At 44.5% G+C, this 21,490-nt stretch overlaps 1 protein-coding gene across 4 annotated transcripts in view; it reads left to right on the top strand.

Annotated features, from left to right (window-relative positions):
- Window positions 1-3,754: 3,754 nt before the first annotated feature.
- The window catches only part of LOC146180235 (uncharacterized), a 35,640-nt gene continuing 17,904 nt past the window's right edge, over window positions 3,755-21,490 (top strand). Inside the window, exons 1-2 of one of the 4 annotated variants that reach the window (XM_084579445.1) lie at window positions 3,755-4,072; window positions 4,651-4,716. In XM_084579445.1, coding sequence (XP_084435571.1) covers window positions 4,656-4,716 — 61 coding nt within the window. In that variant the 5' untranslated portion in view covers window positions 3,755-4,072; window positions 4,651-4,655. The remainder of the gene's footprint in view (window positions 4,073-4,650; window positions 4,717-21,490) is intronic. The other 3 variants (XM_084579447.1, XM_084579448.1, XM_084579446.1) reach the window with 3 other exon arrangements.

The following is a 21,490-nucleotide window of genomic DNA, read 5'->3' as shown; positions in this document are numbered from 1 at the left end:
ATAAACAATACTCTGCATCTAGAAAATAACATTATTGAAATTGTAGACAAGTTCAAATCGCTCGGTGTTGTATTCGACTCTCGCATGAGGTGGCCTGACGATATAATGTATATTGAAAGCAAGCTTAATTACTAGATCTGTTGGTTTCCTTTCGAGACTGCGCAACGAATTTTATCCAAAGCATAAGCTCCTTCTTTATCAGGCTATAATTCAATCACACATAACCTACTGTCACCTCGTTTGGGGTACAACATCCAAAACAAATCTGAACATCATACTCGGTCTCCAACAGAAGGCAATTAGACTGATCCCTGGTGCATGCTACACTGATCACACAGAAACATTATTTCCACAATATAGGATTCATCGTGTATATACCATGTTTGAGTATCGTCTACTTCACTGCCTTAAATTGTCACCTCAATGCTTAACTGACTTCTTGAAGAATATATCTGGACTTAAGGCTTACGAAAAACCCTTTCACACCAGAAGTAAACAAATCCTCGAACGAGGACGTTATACGGTAACCAGAGCCTTCGTTTTACTTTACCATGCATATTAAATCACTATAACATACACAACCCAAACATTTTTACCGCCTCAATTAAGGACTTTAAGCTATATTTTATCAATTCCGCACTGTCTCTCCGTACTTTCCGTTCCTTGCCTTAAACAGTATTATAAGAATAGTCACTTCATTTTCATTACGTTTTGCCATGTTTTGTGCATACTGTTACATTATTGTGGGCCGTTGATTTACTGTACTTGTTTTTAACTCGCTGTTTCATTTGTATATATATGGGCTCTTTCTGTGCTTCATAATTTTCATGTTACATATGTATATCTTCGCCTTATAATGTCCCCCGTCTTGTTGCTCTGCCATTACTGGGCCTCAGGCATCTCTCAAGCTGTCGTTGTAGCTTTTCGCCCGGGGCCCATTTCCTGTATATTACTGAAAATAATTTTTTTTTTTCAATTCAATTATCATCATTCTACACCATCATCACAGGAACGGTTGAACCTCGTCAACAGAAGGTCTGCGATGTAATTCTAGTGACGTCTTCTGCTTTAGGCGGTTCCCCAAGACTACCACGCGCCGATCCTCTTGTACCTTTCTTAGTGGGCAGTATTACCAAGTTTATTAGGCCTTAATTTTTGCTTAACGAGCTGCGGAGCTCGGATCCACGCAACGTGTAAAGAGCCAGATGGCTCTTTCAACATGCTTTTACGCATTTCTTGCAAAGATCTCAGCGTCCAGAGGACACAGGTTCCATATGATGGTTACATTTAATTCGAAGCCAAGAACGAATGGCATAAAGCATGTATTTTTTTTTTTTTTTTTTTTTTTCAGGTGAGTTCCGGAAGAAATCATTTTTAGTTCCAGTTTTTGCCTTGGGGACGTTTTTTCCTAGTTGCTGCTTCTTCAGGGGCCGTTTCTATCGAGGACGTTTTTTACGGGGCCGTATCTTCCGGAGACACTTTTATTAGAGTCCCTAGAAGTATTTGCTAGTCTGCCGTCCGAGCGGGGTTCCCTATGGAACCGGTTGGCCGCTTCTCGGATGAAAGCGCAGGGGGCGCTGCTCGCCTTCGATCGGAGCGTGGTGTAGGTAGTGCCGTACTGCGCGTCTGCGCCCTGCTGAACCGCTAGTATAGTGCTCAAGAATATCGCTAGTGCCATGGCAACGCTTGTACACCACGTGCACTTCTTTGCGCTCGCGAGCCGGAATCCGCGGGAGTTAGCAGTGTGTTGGTGCTCCTTTTTTATGGATGTGCGATCACGTCATGTCCACACAACGGGACAAGCGGGACAGCACGTGTTTCGAACGCTACCGCCTTCTAGGAACTGACGCTAACACAAAAATAATATTTGCCAAGTATGGCTCCCTTAGTGGCCTGATCAGAGCAATTTGATTTGAGTGGTGATCTGTGGAAACACTAAAGATTCTGCCTACTCCACGTTACCTCCATTCATGGCCATGAGCCGTCCTATTCAATAAAGAACTTGCAACTCAACTCGTGCTCGCGGGTGCAAGAGCGGGTAGCGCTCGTTCAAGGTGAAATGCTCTGTCTTGGGACACCGAAAGACGCAGAGAAGAGGCAAGAGTGGGAGCGCACCATCAAGCGCGGCGACAGAGTTCTCGACGAAGGCAGTGTCGTTTGTGAGCGACACTTCGAACCCTATAGCTGTTTTACTGAAGACTGTGATTCAGGGAAAGGTTAATTGAGATTCTCCGTGATGTTACCTCACGAAGGATGCCGTCTAGAGAGTGTTTCCTGACGTTCCAAAATACTTGCCGAAACCCCTTCCTCAAAAGGGAAATGAGCGCAACTTATTGTGCGAGCAAAAACAGTCAGCAGAGAAAAAGAAGCGCATTGATCCCAAAGCACCAGTGAGCCGATTGAAGAATACAGTGACGATGGACCGTACGTGTGACGCGAGTCAGCTCCAGGAATGCAGAAAGCTGCAGTCACCACCACGGCGTGGACAAATGTCGATCTTTCTGATGATGAGCAAGTAACATTCGCACATGCCACTCAAGCGAGGACGGATCTCCGGAAGCAATATACGTAAGCCGGCGAGTTCTGCTCCATCGCAGTTATAGAGAAGAAGCTGCCATGAATACTGCAGTGTACATTCGAGCAAAGAAAGTGAAGGAGATATCAGCTGTCAAGTAAACAGAAGAGATAATTAATCTTCTTCAGGACATGTTGCGAAACTCAGTTCGTGTCCTGGCTGCGGATTGAAGCCAATGCATGACAAAGACCTTTCCCTCCTCCAATGGGCGTTACTTTGCGAGGAACTGTACCATTCTTTCTGATGCAGCACGCATGCATAGCCTGCAAATACTTGCGAAAGTTAACTCAGAACACCCTGTCAAGAAGATAAGGATTAAGTCTGGCGGGTGTAAAGAAGAAAAAGACTTCCTTTATCTCGAGTAGGTTTTCGTATGAAAGACGTATAATTGGTGACAAAGTTGGTAAAAGGTTTATGAAATGAAAAATGAAAATGAACACCTTTCAAGGACAGAGTTTTAAAGAAGGGTTAGTGGCCTTCCTCTCAAGCAGCAGCTGGCGGTTAAAACATGTTTTGAGGCTGTCAAACGCAATTCAAGAAAAGGGGTGGCATATTCGAGTGGCTACTCGATCGGCTTCCTAAGCTCCAAAGAATGCATATCAGCAGTTTGCCTGAAGCGCGATGCGATTTGCAGGGCTCGAGTTTCCATCTTGCGAGCTTTAATTGTGCATGCATCCGAAAGGTTCCAGTTCTACTTACGTGTTATAACTTAACAAGAGGTTAAGATGAAATTATAGCGTGAACGAAAACGCCGGCGACAGCGCTCTGTTTCTCGCACATATGGTCCTCTGAGCCTAGAATGTGCGTCTAATATAAATCTTCAGAAGACGTTATTGCAATACGGCACCGCGGTAGTATTCAGTGAGGATAATAGGGTATAAAAAGCAGCTTCGCTTCTGCATCGGCATGCTCCGGGGCATGCGCGCAAAACTTCGGTCATGACAGAAAAAAATATCGTTTCCTTGGTTATGCCAATTACTGGGCGCGAATTCAATACTACGACTAAACTAAAAAAAAAAAAAAAAGAAATATATAAAGAGCGGCATCGCACTTACAGGGGGCACCAGGCAGTGCGCAGCGAGCGCATTTCGAAGCGCACGGGCGCACGCGTCGTCTGCTCCGTTAGCAGTGGCGCACTCCGGTTCACAGCAGCGCCACCGCGGCGATCAATCAGCGGCAGCCCCCGCCGCGGCCGGCGGTCGAGAGACTAGCAATATTTCTAGGGACCCTACTTTTATCCAACGTTATTGTTTTTATCTACACCCGCGGATACAGACAGCCGCCATTTTCGGCGGCGCCTCCCAAACAGCGCCACATGTGCGGCCAAAACTGCAGCGCACCAGGCTACGGTGCTCTCTACTAGTAGTCTCTACAAAGCCGCACACCATCCATCCAGCAATTAAACCAGAGGCCGAAGCCAAAGAAATCCGACGCCACCGGGAAGAAAAGGAACGGCAAGTAAACGCTTGCCGCTTGCTTCGTCGATCTAAGCAGCGTAAGTACGTTCCAAGTAATACCTGTTTTATCATTTTTCCTTGGCGCTGTGGTGCTGATAGTCTATAATGGTCTTATCAGAATATTTACGCAGTGATGGCGTTCGCGCATTGTGTTCGGCGTGCCAGAGCCGCTTCAATGACTGTCTTCTGTGGGCTGTGTCACAGACTGTTTGTGCATTCGTCCTGGCTTGCATTTCAACCTTTTGGCTGCTGCACAAACTTGTACGACTTCTGTACTGTGCGCACAACGGCGGCGTTGTTTGCACAAGGTCGTTGGCGGCGGCGATCGTTGGTCTCTTATCTGTAGTTTGTAGCGTGTTCAGTTATCCCAAAGCAAAATGTGGAGCTTGGGGCGCCCTTTGATCATTGCGATGTGTGCGGTGTAGCGGCTGCACACGCGCAGGAGCAGGGTTTCGAATTTGGAGGACCGCACAATTCGCTCTTATCTGCTGCGGGAGGAGTATCGCCCAAACTACTGAAACGCATCATTTATGCCATTGCAGTTCTTTTGCATACCAGACCCGCATGCCTGTGTTGTTTTTTTTTTCTTTTTTTGGTTTTTTTTTTTTTTTACTGGGTGTGGAATGTCCCATCAGGTTTTGATCAGACTAGCACTGGGCGCATACCATCGTAGCATATACGAAGGTATGGGATATTTTCCTTTTTTTTTTTTTTTGTGACCGCCTTTTGCAGATCAAGCAGTTGCATTAGAAAATTAGGCTATATGCACTGTCGCAGAGCTGTGGGCGTGACCATAAGCGTTCAACTTGCTTTTTCTGTTTTTCTGAATTTCTAGCATTCCATCCAGACAATTTCTACTGTAAAGTTCCATGCAGGCGTACCAGAGAATAGCAGCACAAAATGCTCAAATATTTGCTGTTGCGTAGTTTCATTTCGTCGAATATGGTTCACTGCTGCTAGGAGTTCTAAGTGACTGTTGCTATTCTGTGTAGATGTAATGGGGAGGGATTTTTTTCTGCCTGGACGGGACTCCAGCAGCAGTTATATTGCAACTGTAGCTGTAGCCTGTGTAAAATTAATCCTGCTGTCATACTTTGTTTCCCACTTTGCAATCTTGGATTTAGTGACTGTCACCAGTATGTTTCTTTCCCATCATTGACTGATTTTGATTATTCCACATCCAATCCCAGTTAGTGGCAGCTGCTTTAATTGGGAAGCAGTATCTATTTTGGAAATCTGCAAGCAGTTGTAAGCTTCTGCGCTAAGAGCACACCGTAAAACGCTTTTATTGGTTAAATCGCTCACTTATTCTTGCTCAAATTTGGAACACAGCATACAACCGTATGTCATTGTAATACCAGTTTCTATGACATACTTGCCTGATTTGGTAAAAGTTAATTCAAAATCTTTTCAGTCTGCAGCATCGGTGACCCAACAGAAGCCATCATTCAAAACTGGCACTAAAAACAAACAGTTGTATGCTATTTGTGTACCAGATTTCAGCACGAATAACTTGAGCCAGCGGTGTAACCTATTAGAAGTATTTTATGGTGCACATGTAGCGTTGCAGCTGTCGTTGTCTGTTGTTACTAGGCCTCTTTTGGGTAAGCCTCAGCTTTTGCTCTGCAGTAAAGGAGGTCCAGTAACAGCTAATAACAACAGCTGCAGTGCTAAATGCTTCTATCGGTTAAACTGCTCGCTCTGTTGACTCATGGCACTGGAATATTGTGCTCGAATGTTACCAAGGCCATGACGACGTTCACTTGGCAAGCAGAGCTTTTTGATCATACCAGTCAGGAAAATTCACTTCAAGAAAGGGCTACTTTTAATATGCATTTTTTGTGCTTGTGGATTGTGCCGCCATTTAGAAGTGGCTGATAAAAGCTATCTGCTAGTGCTCTCATTGCCTTCTCAAAATTCCTTCTGAGTTTCTGACTGCATAGTGCACTGTCAGTTTTGACATACTTTATTGAAAAGCAGAAATTGATCTCAGTATAGGCAGTGCATGCAAGACATATTGCCTCTGATGTTGCACCATGGGATTTGAAATAATGAGAAACGATGTGAAGTTGAAAACGCCTGCCTGCTTGAGCTCTTGGAGAGCTCAAGCAGGCAGGTGTTGATTTTTATGTCCTTGCCCGGCCCAACTTGGGAGATGGCATGTCACTGTGAACTTTCCTCTTGATATCGGTTTTCGGTCTTGTCTCATGCCCTTTCAAAAAGAGACTTCACAATCTGTAACAGCCTTGATGAAACTGGCACAGCTTTTTTAACATTGTTCAGAGTGGTTTTGAAGATTCAGTTAGTTCAGGCGTTCAGTCGTGTCCGACTCTTCGTGACCCTATGGACCATGTCACGCCACGCTTTCCGGTCTCTCACTATCTTCTTAACATCACATAGCTTCATCTGCAATGCCTCGAGAATGCCATCTAACCATCGCGTTCGCTGCCTACCCCTTCTCCGGCGACCCTCAACCTTTCCCAACATCAAATCTTTCTCCAGCGACTCCTCTCTTCTCATCAGATGACCAAAGTAGCTGAGCTTTAACTTTAGAATTTGACCCTCCAATGAGCAGTCAGGGTTTATGGTCGACAATATCGACTGATTTGATCTTCTGGCAGTCCAAGGAACTCTCAAGATTCTCCGCCAGCACCACAATTCAAACGCGTCAATTCTTCGGCGGTCAGCCTTTTTCACAGTCCAACTCTCGCATCCATACATCACAACTGGAAAGACCATAGCACGGGTTATACGGATCTTGGTTGGCAGACTAATGTCTCTGCTCTTTACTACTCGGTCAAGGCTAACCATTGCTCTCTTTCCCAGAAGCAGGCGTCTCCTAATTTCATGGCTGCAGTCTCCTTCCGAGGTAATCTTGGCGCCCAAGAACAGAAAATCTGTCACAGCTTCCACTTCTTGTCCATTGATGCTCCAGGACTTGATAGGGCAAGACGCCATGATCTTTGTCTTTTTAATGTTCAGTTTAAGCCCAAACTTCTCACTCTCTTCTTGTACGCGCATCAGAAGTCTCTTGAGTTCCACTTCACTTTCTGCCATTAAAGTGGTATCATCCGCATATCTAAGGTTGTTGATACGTTTTCCAGCAATCTTCACTCCAGCTGAAGACTCGTCCAGACCGGCCTTTCTCATGATGCACTCTGCATATATGTTAAATAGGCAGGGCGACAGTATGCAGCCTTGCCTCACCCCTTTCTCAATCGGAAACCAATCAGTAAGACCATGCCCAGTTCTGACTGTGGCCTCTTGTCCTTCATAAAGGTTCCTGAGGAGACAGATGAGGTGAATTGGAACTCCCATCTCTTGGAGAGCTTGCCACAATCTGCTGTGATCTACGCAGTCAAACGCTTTCGCATAATCAATAAAGCAGAAGTAAATGGGTTTCTGGAACTCTCTTGCTTTTTCCATGATCCAGCGAAGGTTGGCAATTTGGTCTCTAGTTCCTCTGCCCTTGCGAAACCCAGCTTGCACGTCCGGAAGCTCCCGATCCACATACTGCTGCAGCCTACCTTGGAGGATTTTCAACATCACCTTGCTAGCATGCGAAATAAGCGCGATCGTGCGGTAGTTGGAACAATCTTTGGCACTGCCTTTCATTTTCATTTTATTTATCCTATAAATGCTTTTTTTTGTAAATTTCTGAGCTATGGATAAGATGGGAAGGAGGAAGATAAGGTGGGTTGGCTCACACCAAATGAGGTGGAAACATGGAATATGCACGTTCAGAGAAAGCACTGAGGAGAAGCTGGGGTAAGTCATGCTGCGTATACGTCGCGCACAACCTGCAAGAAAAAGTCGACTTAAGAATTTTCTCAAGCGTGCCGTGAGGCTGGGCTTGCCTTCTTAAGTTGATAGCCATCAAATTTGCAAATAAACTTCATTGATAAAATAAAAAGGAAGAAGCAGATTGCTTGTGGTTTGTGGTTTATGGGGTTTGAAGTCCCAAAGCAACTCAGGCTATGAGAGACGCCGTAATGGAGGGCTCCGGAAATTTCGACCACCTGAGGTTCTTTAACGTGCACTGACATCGTACAGCATACGGGCGCCTTGCTTTTCGCCTCCATTGAAAAGGGGCCGCCGAAACTAGGGTTCTATCCCACATTCTTGGAAACAGTAATAGACGCTCTAACCACTGTACCCACCCCTGCGGGGTAAAAGCTAATTATTTTACCTAATTGTTTCGGTGGCATTCTATCAGAGGCAAAAAGTCTGCCTTGCTATACAATCTGCTCGTGCTGACCACCTGCTTTGACAACGATTTCATGGCATTTAAAAAATGCCTCCTGTAGAACACCTGTAGGGTAGGTATAGACAAGCGTCAGCCCGTGACGTCAGTGGAGATGCGGCGGCGCTGGCGACAGCAGTGACTTTCATGGTGTAGGCAAAGTCATAGGCCGTCTGCATTGGATGCACGGCGCTTGCTGCGTTTTCGAGCATTATTCCTGATATTTCTGCAATGTGTGGTGTAGTTGGTTGCGCCACAAGGCACAAAAAAGAAAGTGGTACCTGTTTTCACTTGTTTCTTGCGGTGGAATGAAAAGGAGAGCGAATGACAGAGGCATTGAGCGCGACAATTGTAGACCCTTCGGCGACGGATTGCCTTAGCAGCTAACGTGCGTTGCACTTCTGCTCTGAAACTTGACCAATTCGTTTGAAACTATTAATTGCCGTGATTGTTTTCGGCCACTTGACGAATAGCGCAATAACAAATGCCTGCAGATCATTCACATTTTGGTGTATATACTACCAGGCCATAAGAAGTTTAGGCTTGATATTCCGTGCGCGTATGATTTTAATCGAACGCAGCTAGGAAACCGCGCTGTGAGTTCCATTCATCTGCGGTACTACCCGTGCACATTTTAGTACAGAAAAGGACACAAAAGCTGCTGCAAAGGAAACTGCAATTAGCGGTCACTTCAGCGCGATCACTGCCGAAACAGGCCAAGAGAATAGTGAAGTAGTTTTTCTCTGTTTTCACCTTCCCGAATTTCAACGAGTGACGCACTCTTCATCAACAGTCCTAGAAATCGAGTGAACATCTTTAGGATCCAGACAAAGTCAAGCAGCGCTATTTCTCAGAGTATTAAATTTTATTTTTGAAGGACATTAAGATTATGATGAACGAATTAACCATACAACCAGCTCTGATTGAGCAAGATATTTAATTGTGGTATATACGGTGCATTACGTTTATTGTCCCTAAGTAGAATTGGCTATGGGGGACGAAAAATAAGCAGAATAATATGACGCGCATTTGAATAAAAATTTTTCCAATATATTAAAAATGCTCAGCAGATCGCGCAAATTGCGCTGCAAGTGATCGTGGACATCGTGGAGAACATTGCATTTGCGCTCATAGCAAAAAAAAAAGAAAAAAAAGAACAGCATTATTACCAGCTTTTTATCTATATATTAACCTGTAAATGCCCCTGACTGCATCTGTGCGATTAAACAGACGTCGAACGTCTTTTTATCGAGCAGGATAAAACAAGTTGGCAGCGTGCCCACTAGGCAAATTTTACAAAGAACTAGAAAAGTTCTTATTCAGTGAAATTATATGACTTAAGTTGCTGGTACAGTGAGCTAAAAATATGATTTCTAGTTCAGTATAGTTGCTGGTAATATTGTTCTTTAGAGTGAAAGTGCTTGGAGCAGCAGAAACGGTACCCATCAAAATAGTCGTCATATGAAAAACGCACTTCCAATCATACATATTATCGTCCTTGCATGTGCTAACAATAGGCTCGGAAGTTGGACAGTGTTGACTATATATTAGTTTTTTTATACATTGCGATTGCTCGTTTTCATTAATTAATTTAATCAGTCACTACAGTCCAATGTTGCTACAGTCGCCCACCGTAGCCGCGCACATTGATGCCACGGAGAAGGAAGCCAATGCAGCGCTTTTCTCCAAGTAATTCCATCAGTAATCGGCTAGTAAAGTGCTGAACTACTCTCCAGGCATAGACCAAGCCATTTCTACGCACAAGCAAAGCTTACGCTTTAGAATATTCGCACGCGCGAACTGGTTTCGAAGAGAGCGTCGCTTGGCGCAGTGTAGGCACGTTGCGTTTTTGCCTACACCCCTGTCGCTGCCGATCGCAGCGCCACCTTTGTTTACAAACATGACGCTTGTCTATAGGGAGCTTGCATGAAGTGATGCATGCTGGGTAATCCGCCATGTTGTTGTTCACAGCAGATGGCGGGCAGCACAGCCAGGCTGAATTGATCCAGTGCCTTGTCATTCTCAACGGTCCACCGAGCAAACATGCGACTGTTCGTGCGCTGCCGTTACGTGCATGCAAGATGTTGGCAGATTCCTGAGAAACGTATGCATCTACGCTGTGCCCGAAAGATTGGAAGCGCTATGAAAGAATGCAAAGTAGTGCAGCACGGACCTGCAAGTTACGCGCGGACGACTGACTGCTCTATGCACCTGGAGCTATGGCCGCCCGTCGACATCGCCGACATTTATGATTTCTAGTTCTGGCGACTAGTTTAATACTTGCGTGGATTGACATCGATCTTGCATCTATTGGTCCGTACGAGCCATTAGCGCCGGCGTCGCTAAAGTGATCCTGTGGCTTCCTGCACTAGTGCTGACATATTTTTGGAATCGTGAAGAGCCCGCAGTCGGCCTGTCCGATCGTCTGCGCGCATTACGCGACCATGTAGACGAGGTTTGTCAGTGCGGTGCTGCGTCATCTGCTGCCAACGCCTACAACATGGCAGATTACCCAGCATGCATCGCTTCATGCAAGCTCCCTGTATGATGAAGAGAGTAGCCATTGCCGTATTTGAGTTATGCTCCAAGTGGATGTCAAGCGTTTGGATCTTCCTAACGGCATATGTTTGTATTTTCTCCTATTTAGTGTTGGAACTATAAGGCTTTGGAAAAAAATTAATGTCCCAGTGATCAACAACACAATAGTAAATGTACTATTGGGGTTTCTCTGTTTCGTGTATATGTTGTAGAGCCCCTCATTGTTTTATTTTAAGCATTGTGTGCGAACCCCATCTTCCATCTGTAAACATATATGAAGGTCAGCTGCCGTTAGCTTGATAGAAAACCTTGTAGGCTGTTTCTGTGTGGGAGTACAGAATACTTGCTTTGACGTCTTATTGTCTCACAAGTGATGGAGGCGCTTTTCTATCCCTGAAACCTCCTCGCGGCTCCCGACTTGCATCACTCTGCTGCCACTTCGAGCTGTGGTTTCCAATGCTTCCCTTGCTGGCCTCTCATCACGTGCAGCCCTTGTTCCTGAGGCCAGCCTACTTGAACTGTCAGCTCCCACCAGCATGACACTTCTGTTTTAGGAAATCTTCAAGGCAATGGCTTGAATGACTGGCTCCTGCAGTATGACTTAATGAGCTCTTTCAATTGTTTGGATGCTCATATGATGTTGTTCATCAACGTGTTCTCCTATCTAAGTGATGTGGCCAAGGCATGGTTCCTGAAACATGAAAACTGTACCCAAGGACGCGGGATCGAATTGCGGCCTTGGCGGCCGCTTTTTGATGGGGGCGAAAAGCAAGGCGCCCGTTTTCTGTGCGATGTCAGTGCACGTTAAAAAACCCCAGGTGGTCGAAATTTCTGAGTCCTCCACTACGGCGGCTCTCATAACCTGAGTTGCTTTGGGACGTTAAACCCCACAAACCAAACCAAACCAGCATTGCTCACTGTCTTGAGCAAGCACGCAGCCTCATGCTTTTCCTCCAGTTCCTTTCGCCTGTCGTGTTAGTGAAAAAAAAAAGGATGGTTCGATTTGCTTTTGTGTTGACTACTATGCTTTCAGCAGAATCACTCACAAGGATGCATATCCCCTCCCGCAAATCGACAATACACTCGACTGTCTACAAGATCCCAAATTCTTTTCAGGTCCAGACTTTAGGTCAGCTGGCTGCTGGCAAATTCCCACGCATGAAGACAACAAAAAGAACACTGGTTTTTCGTACCTGATGGCTTTTACGAATTTAAAGTAATGCCTTATGGGCTCTGCAATGTCCAGCAAAATTCGAGCAAATGATTGACACAGTTCTTCAAAGACTCAGATGGCAAACCTGTCTTTCCTTCTTGGACAACTTAGTAATTTGTTTACTAGTCCTTTTTTGAATTTAGGTCTTAAATTTTTTTTCGGCACAATGGGAAGAATGATGTCTAAAATGTTAGATTCCATAGCGGTTTTAGAAGAAACGCTGTAGAAAATTTTTGCCGAGAATTTTTCGATCAGTGCATGCACCCGTTTTTATGTAGTCTGATGCTGGAAACCATGAGCAGCGACCGTGATGACTAGTGGTCACTGGGGCACCATCTAGTGGCAAAACTTGAAAGCATACCTCTCGCGGTGTGAAAGCAGGGGTGGTTTTTATTTAAGGACGAAGTGGAGAACGCAAAATACAATGAATTATGACAAGCATTCCTAGAAGAAAAAAGAACAGTGTGCACTTGCAAAAATCAGCGATATTTTGCTGATATGTAGTTTAGTGAGGTACTACACCGAAAGTAATAAGGTTTCTCCGCTAGATAGAGCCTTAGTTGTTTTTATGTGATTTTCAATGGCAAATTAAAATTGTAAAGCCTCTTTTATTTGATATTGTAGTGGTCGATCTGTACTATATGAGGCAAGGTCATAATCTCATGACATACTTTGGCCAGTGTTCTGTCCTTTTAACAACAATTTTATAGTGGTGGCCTTCAGTTAAATATGAAGGAATGTTGCTCTTCCTCAAAAAGTTTTTAGCCACCTCTTAAGCAAGGAAGGAATTAAAGGAGCATAAACACCAAATTTTGATGGTACTTTTGTTCTTTTCAATGATGCATAAGACATTCCTATGTGTTGATCCCCACTTGGTTTTCACTTACGACCGTTAGAAAATTTTTAATTCAATTTTGTTTTCTCATTGGTTTCGGTTTCAGCAGCCGAGAGAAGGCTGTGACGTCACAGTCAAGTCCAGGTCATGTGCGGAAAAACAGCGATATACTTTCTGGCTCTTCACTTGCAATTCCTGTTCTTGAGGCAGGCAGGCTTTAGTGTTGTAATGAATTCAAACGATTGTTTTTCGGTTTTTTCGTCCCTCACATTACTTTAACCTCACAATCATTGCTCACCTGTTGAAACCGAAACAAGGGAGAAAAGAAATTCGAGTATAAATTATTCAGCAGTCAGGGGTGGTGACCCATATACAGTTACGTGAAAAAATTGGCTGTGGTTTAGCTCTGGTTAACCCTAGTTGAATAGCGAAAGCAACGGTGGAAGCTTCTTTTTCCTGCTAGATTACTCCCCTATCACGCCCTATCAGTGTAAGGTGCTACATTATTGTGGACACTTAAGCTCATCCTTTAAGGGTATGATGCAAGAGCGTAAACTACCAGCCCACATATAAAGTCGCGCTTCAACCAAGCCATATGGACGTGCCTGCGTGTCATAGAGGTAACCAGAATGCAAACGGTTCTGGCAGGCTGATTCTGGTATCACCCTCCCGTATGAAAGGAGCGACCCGAGTTGGCAGCTCCTGCCTGTGGCATAGGGGGAACGTGAATTCGAATGTCATGGCAGGCTGATTCTAATGTCACCCTCTCACATGAAAAGAGAGGCCCGAGTGAGCGCTCTTGCTGAGTACATGGTCGCCCGAAATACGCTGCTGACTAGCCTATCATCATCACTACTATCATGTGCTCACGGTAGAGAAAGAGAATTAAGATGCGCTATTCACGGTCCCGGGCGTGGCTCAGTTGTTAAAAGTGCTCGGCTGGGGATCCGAGTATGCGAGGGATGAAGGTTCGATTCCCGGTGGAGGCAAACTTTCTTTTTTTTATGAGGAGACCGTAGCACGACGCGCCGGGCCACCATGAAGAATGGTTCTACCCAGCGTAGTATTGCTTTCGCAATAAAACCCTAAGATTGTCTGTACTTCTTCAAGTGTGACCTTGACAAAATTGCAGCTGTGCTACATTTTGCTCATCTGACTGGCTGAAGACCTCTGGAGTATCCTGGGATTGGCTTCATACTTCCATCAGTTCGGCCTCTATTTTACCTGTACTAAAGTGAGCTAGAATGGGGTAGTGGGCTCACTGGGGCTCCTTCCCTGACGCAGTCTGTGTCACATGCACTAGGTGGCGCCACCGCAGACTTCAATGTAGCGCTCTGCTGGTTGAGGGGTTGCGTTCGTGCGACCGCGGCCTTCTCGCTTTAGAAAAACGCACCGTCTTCGTCCACACTTTCTAGATTTGCATGTGGCAGCTATGCAGAGGTTGGATATATTAGAAAGTTGTGCTACTACTGGTGCTATAAGATGAACTAAGAGGTTTCTAACTGCAAATGCGTGTCCGATTTCTCTCCGGAGTCCTTGGCGAAAAGTGAATTAAGGCGCTTGTATGAAAATGACTGCGGCGCTCGATTGCCCAATTTTCTGAGGTTTGTGATTCACGGCCGCGATGATAGAGTACAGAGACACGTAGGTTTACGTGTGTAACGTGTAAAGCTGTATCCGTATTCTTAATAGGCCGCAGCTGTCAGCACCTTTTTGTTGCGCCTGCCTTCTGGATCGTGAATTTTAATTTACTGTCGACGCTGTTTATGGAAGAAAGGTGTATAAAAATTGCCACAAGTCATTATTGAACGCATCTTAAAAGCTTGCAGAGCATCCCCCGTCCATTATCAGCAGTTTAATCTGAAAATTTTCAGATAACTGCACAATTGCGAATTAGCTATATTCGTGTAGACAGTGTTCTGATCGATAGGGAAGGACCTGTCGAGCTCTAGGAGTGTGAAAACAAGCATTTAGTAGGCATCTCGGGCTGATGAACGGCGGCTCCACTGCTGGCTTCCTTGACAAAAAGTACACTCGTGTTAATCATAACTGATGAGAGAGGCGAGGCGCGCGATATGTTGTAAGCATCCGATTTCTCGCGGGAGCATGTCTTTTACTACTCAGAGTGCATCAATTAATTTGCTGCCCGAATGCAGTTTATGGCACGAAAAAAAAAAAATCCTCCATGAACATATATTTTCGAGAACCACTGCATGTATACGGCTCAAATTTAAGAAGACAACACAAGAAAGAAAAGGACAGCACATGCTCACATGGCGTTCTTTTATTTCTTGTGTTGTCGTCTTTGCGCCGTGTACAGTGGTTTTCAAGTCATGAATGATCGCCCTACGTACAGGCCGTCATTTTTCGAGCTTGCTCAAGAAGCAAAAGTTGAACTTACAATAGCTGATTTCCCATTGTCGCGGAAGTTTGCGCCGAGTAAGCGGTTAGCAGGCTTGTACAAGCTTCGCAATTCAATTTCATTAGACTGTATTTAGCAACATATACCCAGTGGTGTGAAATATTAGCCTATAATCACGCGCTTCGGCTATAATATGCTGGCTGTGGTCAACAGATATACCAGCGTATTCTTGACGCTTAGTGATGCGTTGAATAAAGTTGTTTCTTAACTACTGGTCCCCCTTTTTGTTCACATTCGTGTCTCGCTTTGTGCTTCCTTGATGCAGCATGTCGACAATCCGGCTAGCTGGCCCTGCTTGCCCTTCCCCTGGCTTATTGTTTTCACAAGGCCATAGAATGAAATACAACTGAAAAACTAGGCTGGTGTACGTGTCATTGATGTGATCAGGTCATCGTGTATTTATATCCTTTAGGGAGTATTTATATTCACCCCCATTATTTTCCAAGAGCCACATATCTTTCGATTCGTGGCGCCTTTCCCGTAAACATGTCCGGCAGCCTAGCACAATGGTTTTGTCATCGGGGTGGCTTCTTCGTATCAGAAGTCACATCGCCCACCGCAAAACAAAACCTCCGCAATGGCAAGAATACAGCAGCGAAGGGGAAGGCAGGCAAAGGCAAACGGCGCGCAGCGCGCGGTGTCGCGCGCTGCTACATTGAGGGCGGCGGTGGCGGCCCCCTGCGGAGGCGCGCAGAACTAGAATCTACTGACATAGGCGGCGTCATCGCAATGTATGGCGCCGGCTGAGGAGTGAGCCCACTACCCAATTCTAGCTCACTTTACCTGTACTACTGCATCACCTTTAAGCACGCTTCTCCATACTGGCATGCCCTTCACTTGGTCTGATGCTTGTGAAGCAGCCTTTGCAGCTCTGAAGTGTGCTATGACATCTGATCCAGTCGTCTGGCATTTTGATGACCATGCTCCTACTATTTTGCACACTGACTCCAGTGGACATGGAGTTAGCGCTGTTCTTTTACAGCAACAAGACTTCTTTACCAAAGAGGTTTTTGCCTACGCAAGCCACACACAGAGTCCATCGGAACAGAGGTGCACTGTAGCCAAGCAAGAATGTCTGTGCCATTCAAAAATTTTGCCCCTACCCAAGTGGGCTCGACAGCTGCACAGCCATGATGCTTTGTTGAACAGGTTGCTGCCGTTGTGCCTCATGAAGCGGCTTGCACAGGTGCCAGGATTGCCTGCAATGGTTCTGCATTGCCTTCAGGGAATGCCAACGGATACAGCATCACTGCTGCCCCTTTCATTGTCAGCCAGGAAACTCCAATGACATCAGCATCAGAAGCCGTGCTCATCGGGAACCACCCTGTGGGCATAGCCACGCAGGCTGACACCTTTCGTCTTTTTTTCCACAGGTGCATAATAGTGAATTACTATTTGCCAAGAACACTAGTGATCATTTTATTTTGCAGCTGCCGAGCCCACGGTGTCTTGTTGCTTTGCTCTGCGAGTGTATTGATGTCACCCACCAGCTTCTTATTCAATCAGGAGACATAGAAGAGAACCCCAGTCCCTTAATACACTCAGTACAAGCAGCCAAACTGACGCTACAATCCACGCACTTCTTACAAAGTTAAAAGCTGGTCAGAGTATGATCATGGTGGAGCTTAAATCAATAAGCAATAGGCTAATGACAACAAAGCAAACCTTAAATGAATTGGTCACTCGCATAATTAAAGCAGAAGCTGAATGCTTGTATATTCCTCCAATGTGTAGAAACATTAATCGGCTGCTAGCATCATCTGCTGAAACTGCTAAAGTTCTCACTGATATTAATGATCACCTAGATAGTGCAGAAAATAGGTCACGTCACCAAAATCTCCGTCATTTATGGCATCGCCAAGAATGAATCCGAGACATGGCAGGACAGCAAAAAAGCTATAATCAATTTTTGCAATACGGAACTGGGAGTCGAGATCAATCCAAATGAAATTGAGAGAGCACATTGACACTGGCAGAGTGCCTTCAGATCAAAACTGACATTGTCCTCTTCTGGTTCAATGCACACTTTCTAAAACGAGGTACGTTCTGTCAAAGTGGTTTATACTAAAAGATGCATCTTACTGTATTGGTGAAGGCTTATTGGCCGCAATCCGCTCGATCCACAAGGAACTAGTACACTTTGCACGAGAAAAGGACGTCCGGTTCGAGCTCCGGTACAAAAAGTTGATCGTAGGTATAAAATTTTATTTTTACAGCAGGTCCGAAAAGGCTATGAAAGAAATCCCAGATAGCTAAATAAGCACCTCCCATCGCCATGTATTACTGGACGACCATCTTATCACTGCGAAAGTCGCACTTCAGAACATAGAAACATCACCTCGTTTTCAATTCCTTATGCTAATACTAGAAGTGTTCTATTGAAGCAAGCCGATATCAGCCCAGTAATTCATTCTTCCGAATGCAACATCATTCTGTAACGGAAACATGGCTCAACCCTGCCGTCAGAGACCTGGAAATTTTCTCTTGCTTGCCTGAATTCACAGTATATCGGCAAGATCATTCACTTGGTAGAGGCGGCGGCATCTTGATCGCGATAAAGAAAGACATCTGTCACTCCAAAGTGCTCATTGACACTTCCCTGGAAATGCTTTGGGTCACCTGTTCGTGCAGGCTTATCGTGATAGGAGTGTTGCTGTCCTCTGAAACGGAACATAGACTTCATGAAGTACTTCAATGACGCCCTAAACTGCATATATATGAAGTACCCATGTGCTAAATTATTTCGCTTTGGTGATTTTAATTACCCTAACATAGACTGGTTACAAAATTCCTACCCAGCTTCGAAAGAATGTACTGATTTTGTTAACTAGTTATTGACTACCAACTAATGCAGGTAATCTCTCAGGCTACTGGGGAAACGAGTTGCAGTGCAAGTATACTGGATCTACTACTAACGTCTGACCCTTCTAGTCTGCTTTCCTTTCCTTTCAAAGAAATAAGCTACCATAAAGTTTACCTTTACATTCCTGTGTCATAAAGAAAATCTTACTAAGATGCAAATACAACTGCGGTGATTACTATTCAATAAACTTCTATGCTATGGTTACTATTGAAAACTCATATGCCTCTTACAAAAGTTGATTCCATGCGCATTGTACTGAAGAAAACTGGTGTCTTCTTCAAAACAAGCTAGATGACCTAGTTCAGAAGTTCATACCCATTACTAGTATTAAAAACAAAGCATCAGCACTGTGGTTCAATAGCGCAATCAAAAAGCTTATAAATAAAATTGAACAGCTCTACAGGAAGGCAAAATTAAAAAATAATCCAACTTTGTGGAAGGCATATAGACCATTTTACGACCCTTGGAGAAACTGGTTTGACTGGGTTGTTAAGGGGGGAAGCCGTCAACACTTTCCTGGGCTACGGGAGCAGCCCAGCTCCCCAATATGGCAGCACCCTTCACCCCTTTGTAAAATCGTGTATAACAAAGCTACTAAAGAAGCCGAGATGTGTGCACGCATGCACGCAAGGCCAAGCAAACTTTTTTTTGGCATAACCAAACATGCTTAGGTCAAACACCCGACAGTTTTGGAAAACAATTCGATGCCAAACACTGAAGGATAGTTGTGGTAAACCGTTAGGACAGTGATTCAGCAGAAGCCTTCAACCGATTCTTTTGCTCAAACTTCACACAGGAGCACAGCCTGAACAATTCTAACCCATCAAACCCTCTAATCAACGAAGCTATGCCACCAATAATATTTATGCCTACTGCAGGGGTGGAAGTGCTGCTCCAATTGCTCCATTCTGCTCCAAACTGCCTTCCCTGCTCCATTCTGCTCCGAAATGCAATATTGCTCCAAAACTGCTCCGAACTGGCTACCTCGATGTTCTGGCATCAAATTTAGCAGAACACAGGAACAATGTTACAGCACCAGGGCAATGATATAATGAGTCTTGCACTGGGCTTAATACAAATGTAATTTTTGTAAGGGAAGGAAACATGGAGCATATTAAATATTTGTTCGCAAGTAAATTTAGTATGAGCCGCTGGCGATTGGAGGTAATTGCAAAAAAAAAAATGCACTGCGCATGCGACGTAGCACCTCCGCCCAGCCTTTTGAATCGCCGGTAGAGAGAAGCGAGAGCAGCAACCGAAGCAGGTAGGGCACAAACTACTGTGAGCCGTTGGGAAGGAAACTTGTCCGACTGCAAAAACTGCACGAGTTCTTCTAATGGTCCTGCTGTGAAAACAAGCAGCTACTTACTTCACCACTGAACCTCTTTGTCAATGACAAGCATGCCAGGCCTACGGCAGACAAAATCATACTTGAAGCGTTATGGGTTGGTACACAAAAGTTGTCAATCACTTGGAAGCTTCTCAAGGGTGTTGGAAAGCATGCAGGGCCTATCGCCAAGATATTAAAAATGAGCCTGAGCATTGCTCAAGCAAAGAATGATGAACTATTGACAGGAGGCAGTGAAGTAAAAAAAGCTGAAGTGTGGAAAGGCTACCCTTCAATGACATCCATCTATATCCCAAAGCTACTATAAAATGCTTGAGCCTGCGTCCGCCTCTGTAGACCTCCGCCGTATTTACAAACAGACAAGACGATTGAGGTCATGCTGCAGTCATCTGCGATCCCACGATTGGCAAAAGTTATGGGAGCGGCACTGGTGCCAAGCTTGCCAAGACGCGTTATGGTGGTCTGAAGGCGCCTTTTTGGCAGACAAAATAACCAGTGCTCAGGAGTTCATCAGCCCAGGCATAGGATCAAAGAGGATCATGTAAGACCCCATATCTGGAGGCCTTGAGGTGTATTCTAAATAAATAAATGGATATGCACAAGATAAGGAGTAGAAATGTCATGACCATTAATCTGAACTCCAAATTAGTATTGCTGCTATAGCGCATCGAAGTGGTAGACTCGACATTTGAATCTATCAAGTCAAAATAGTTAAACGCATTACATCAGGCTAGGTGCTCAGTTATGAAGTGCACCAGCAAGTGTTTCGTTTGCTGCTAGTCTGTTCAAAGTTGTTACTAAAATCAGCCTGTGTTATATATCTTTACATACTTTGGCCGTCTGTCTTGTCAGAGATGAGTGTGAAGTTGGAAAGGCATTGAACTTACATAAAAGGGAATCAAATTGGAGATTTTGTATTTCAGAAAAAGAAAACTGCAATTATCAAAGGTGTTTGACCTTAGAAACGTGCTCCAAAATATAATTCAAATGCTCCAAAACTCTCGTTTCATTGCTCCAAAGCTGCTCTAAAAGCCTCGAGCCTGCTTCCACCCTTAATACTGGTATCGTTAACGCAATCAACAATTTAAAACTGTCACCAGCTGCCGGTGCAGATAATTCCAAGGTACTGAAAAACAAAGGCAGTAATAAACGAGTTCCTTACATTAATATTTATGCAGTCTCTTTATTCCAGCTGTGTACCAGATGAATGGAAGGTGGGGAAGGTCATGCCATTCATAAAATCGGGAAGTAAGTCATCCATTTCCAATTACAGGCCCATTTCGTTAACTAGTGTACCATCTAAAATCAAGGAGCACATTGTTTTCTCCAGTACTATTAAACACCTCGAGCACTATAACTCTATGCACCCATCTCAACACGAATTTCGTAAAGGCTTTCCTTGTGAAACTCGGTTAGCTCAATGTCTTCACGGCTGACAAGTAAACTTGGATAAGGAACTAATGACTGACTCTATCTTTCTTGACTTCGAAAAAGCTTTTAACAGAGTTTCTCATGGCTGGCTAATGTACAAATTATCACTTTTAAATCTCGACCCATTTGTCCTTGGGGGGTAGTAAATTTCCTTAACGAGAGAAAATAGTTTGTATTAATAACATGGCATTTAAACCTGTCCATGTTCTTTCTGGGGTCTCCCAGGGACCAGTACTCTGACCCTCTCCTTTCTTATTTTCATAAATGGTCTCTCTCGGTGCATAAACAAGAACATTCGGCTTTTTGCAGATGAATGCATTATTTATACCCAAATACCGTATTTACCAAAATCTAACGCGCCCCTGATTCTACTGCGCATCCAATTTACATGACCTAAAGAGAAAAATAAACTGGAAGCAACACGCACGTGACGGATTGCGTTGAGCAAGAAAAAAAAATGCAAGCTCCGATTCTAACGGATAATGAATTCAGCGAATTAAATAAACCACGCAAACATTTTCCTATTTTCAGGTAGAAACAGGCTATTTATTCATGTGAACTTTCA

This window comes from Amblyomma maculatum, chromosome 9 (assembly GCF_055883805.1).
Source record: "Amblyomma maculatum isolate TAMU_Amacu chromosome 9, ASM5588380v1, whole genome shotgun sequence".
In the NCBI taxonomy this organism is placed as follows: domain Eukaryota; kingdom Metazoa; phylum Arthropoda; class Arachnida; order Ixodida; family Ixodidae; genus Amblyomma; species Amblyomma maculatum.
Note: the sequence above shows the minus strand (reverse complement) of the source record. Positions and strands in the feature narration are given on the sequence as shown.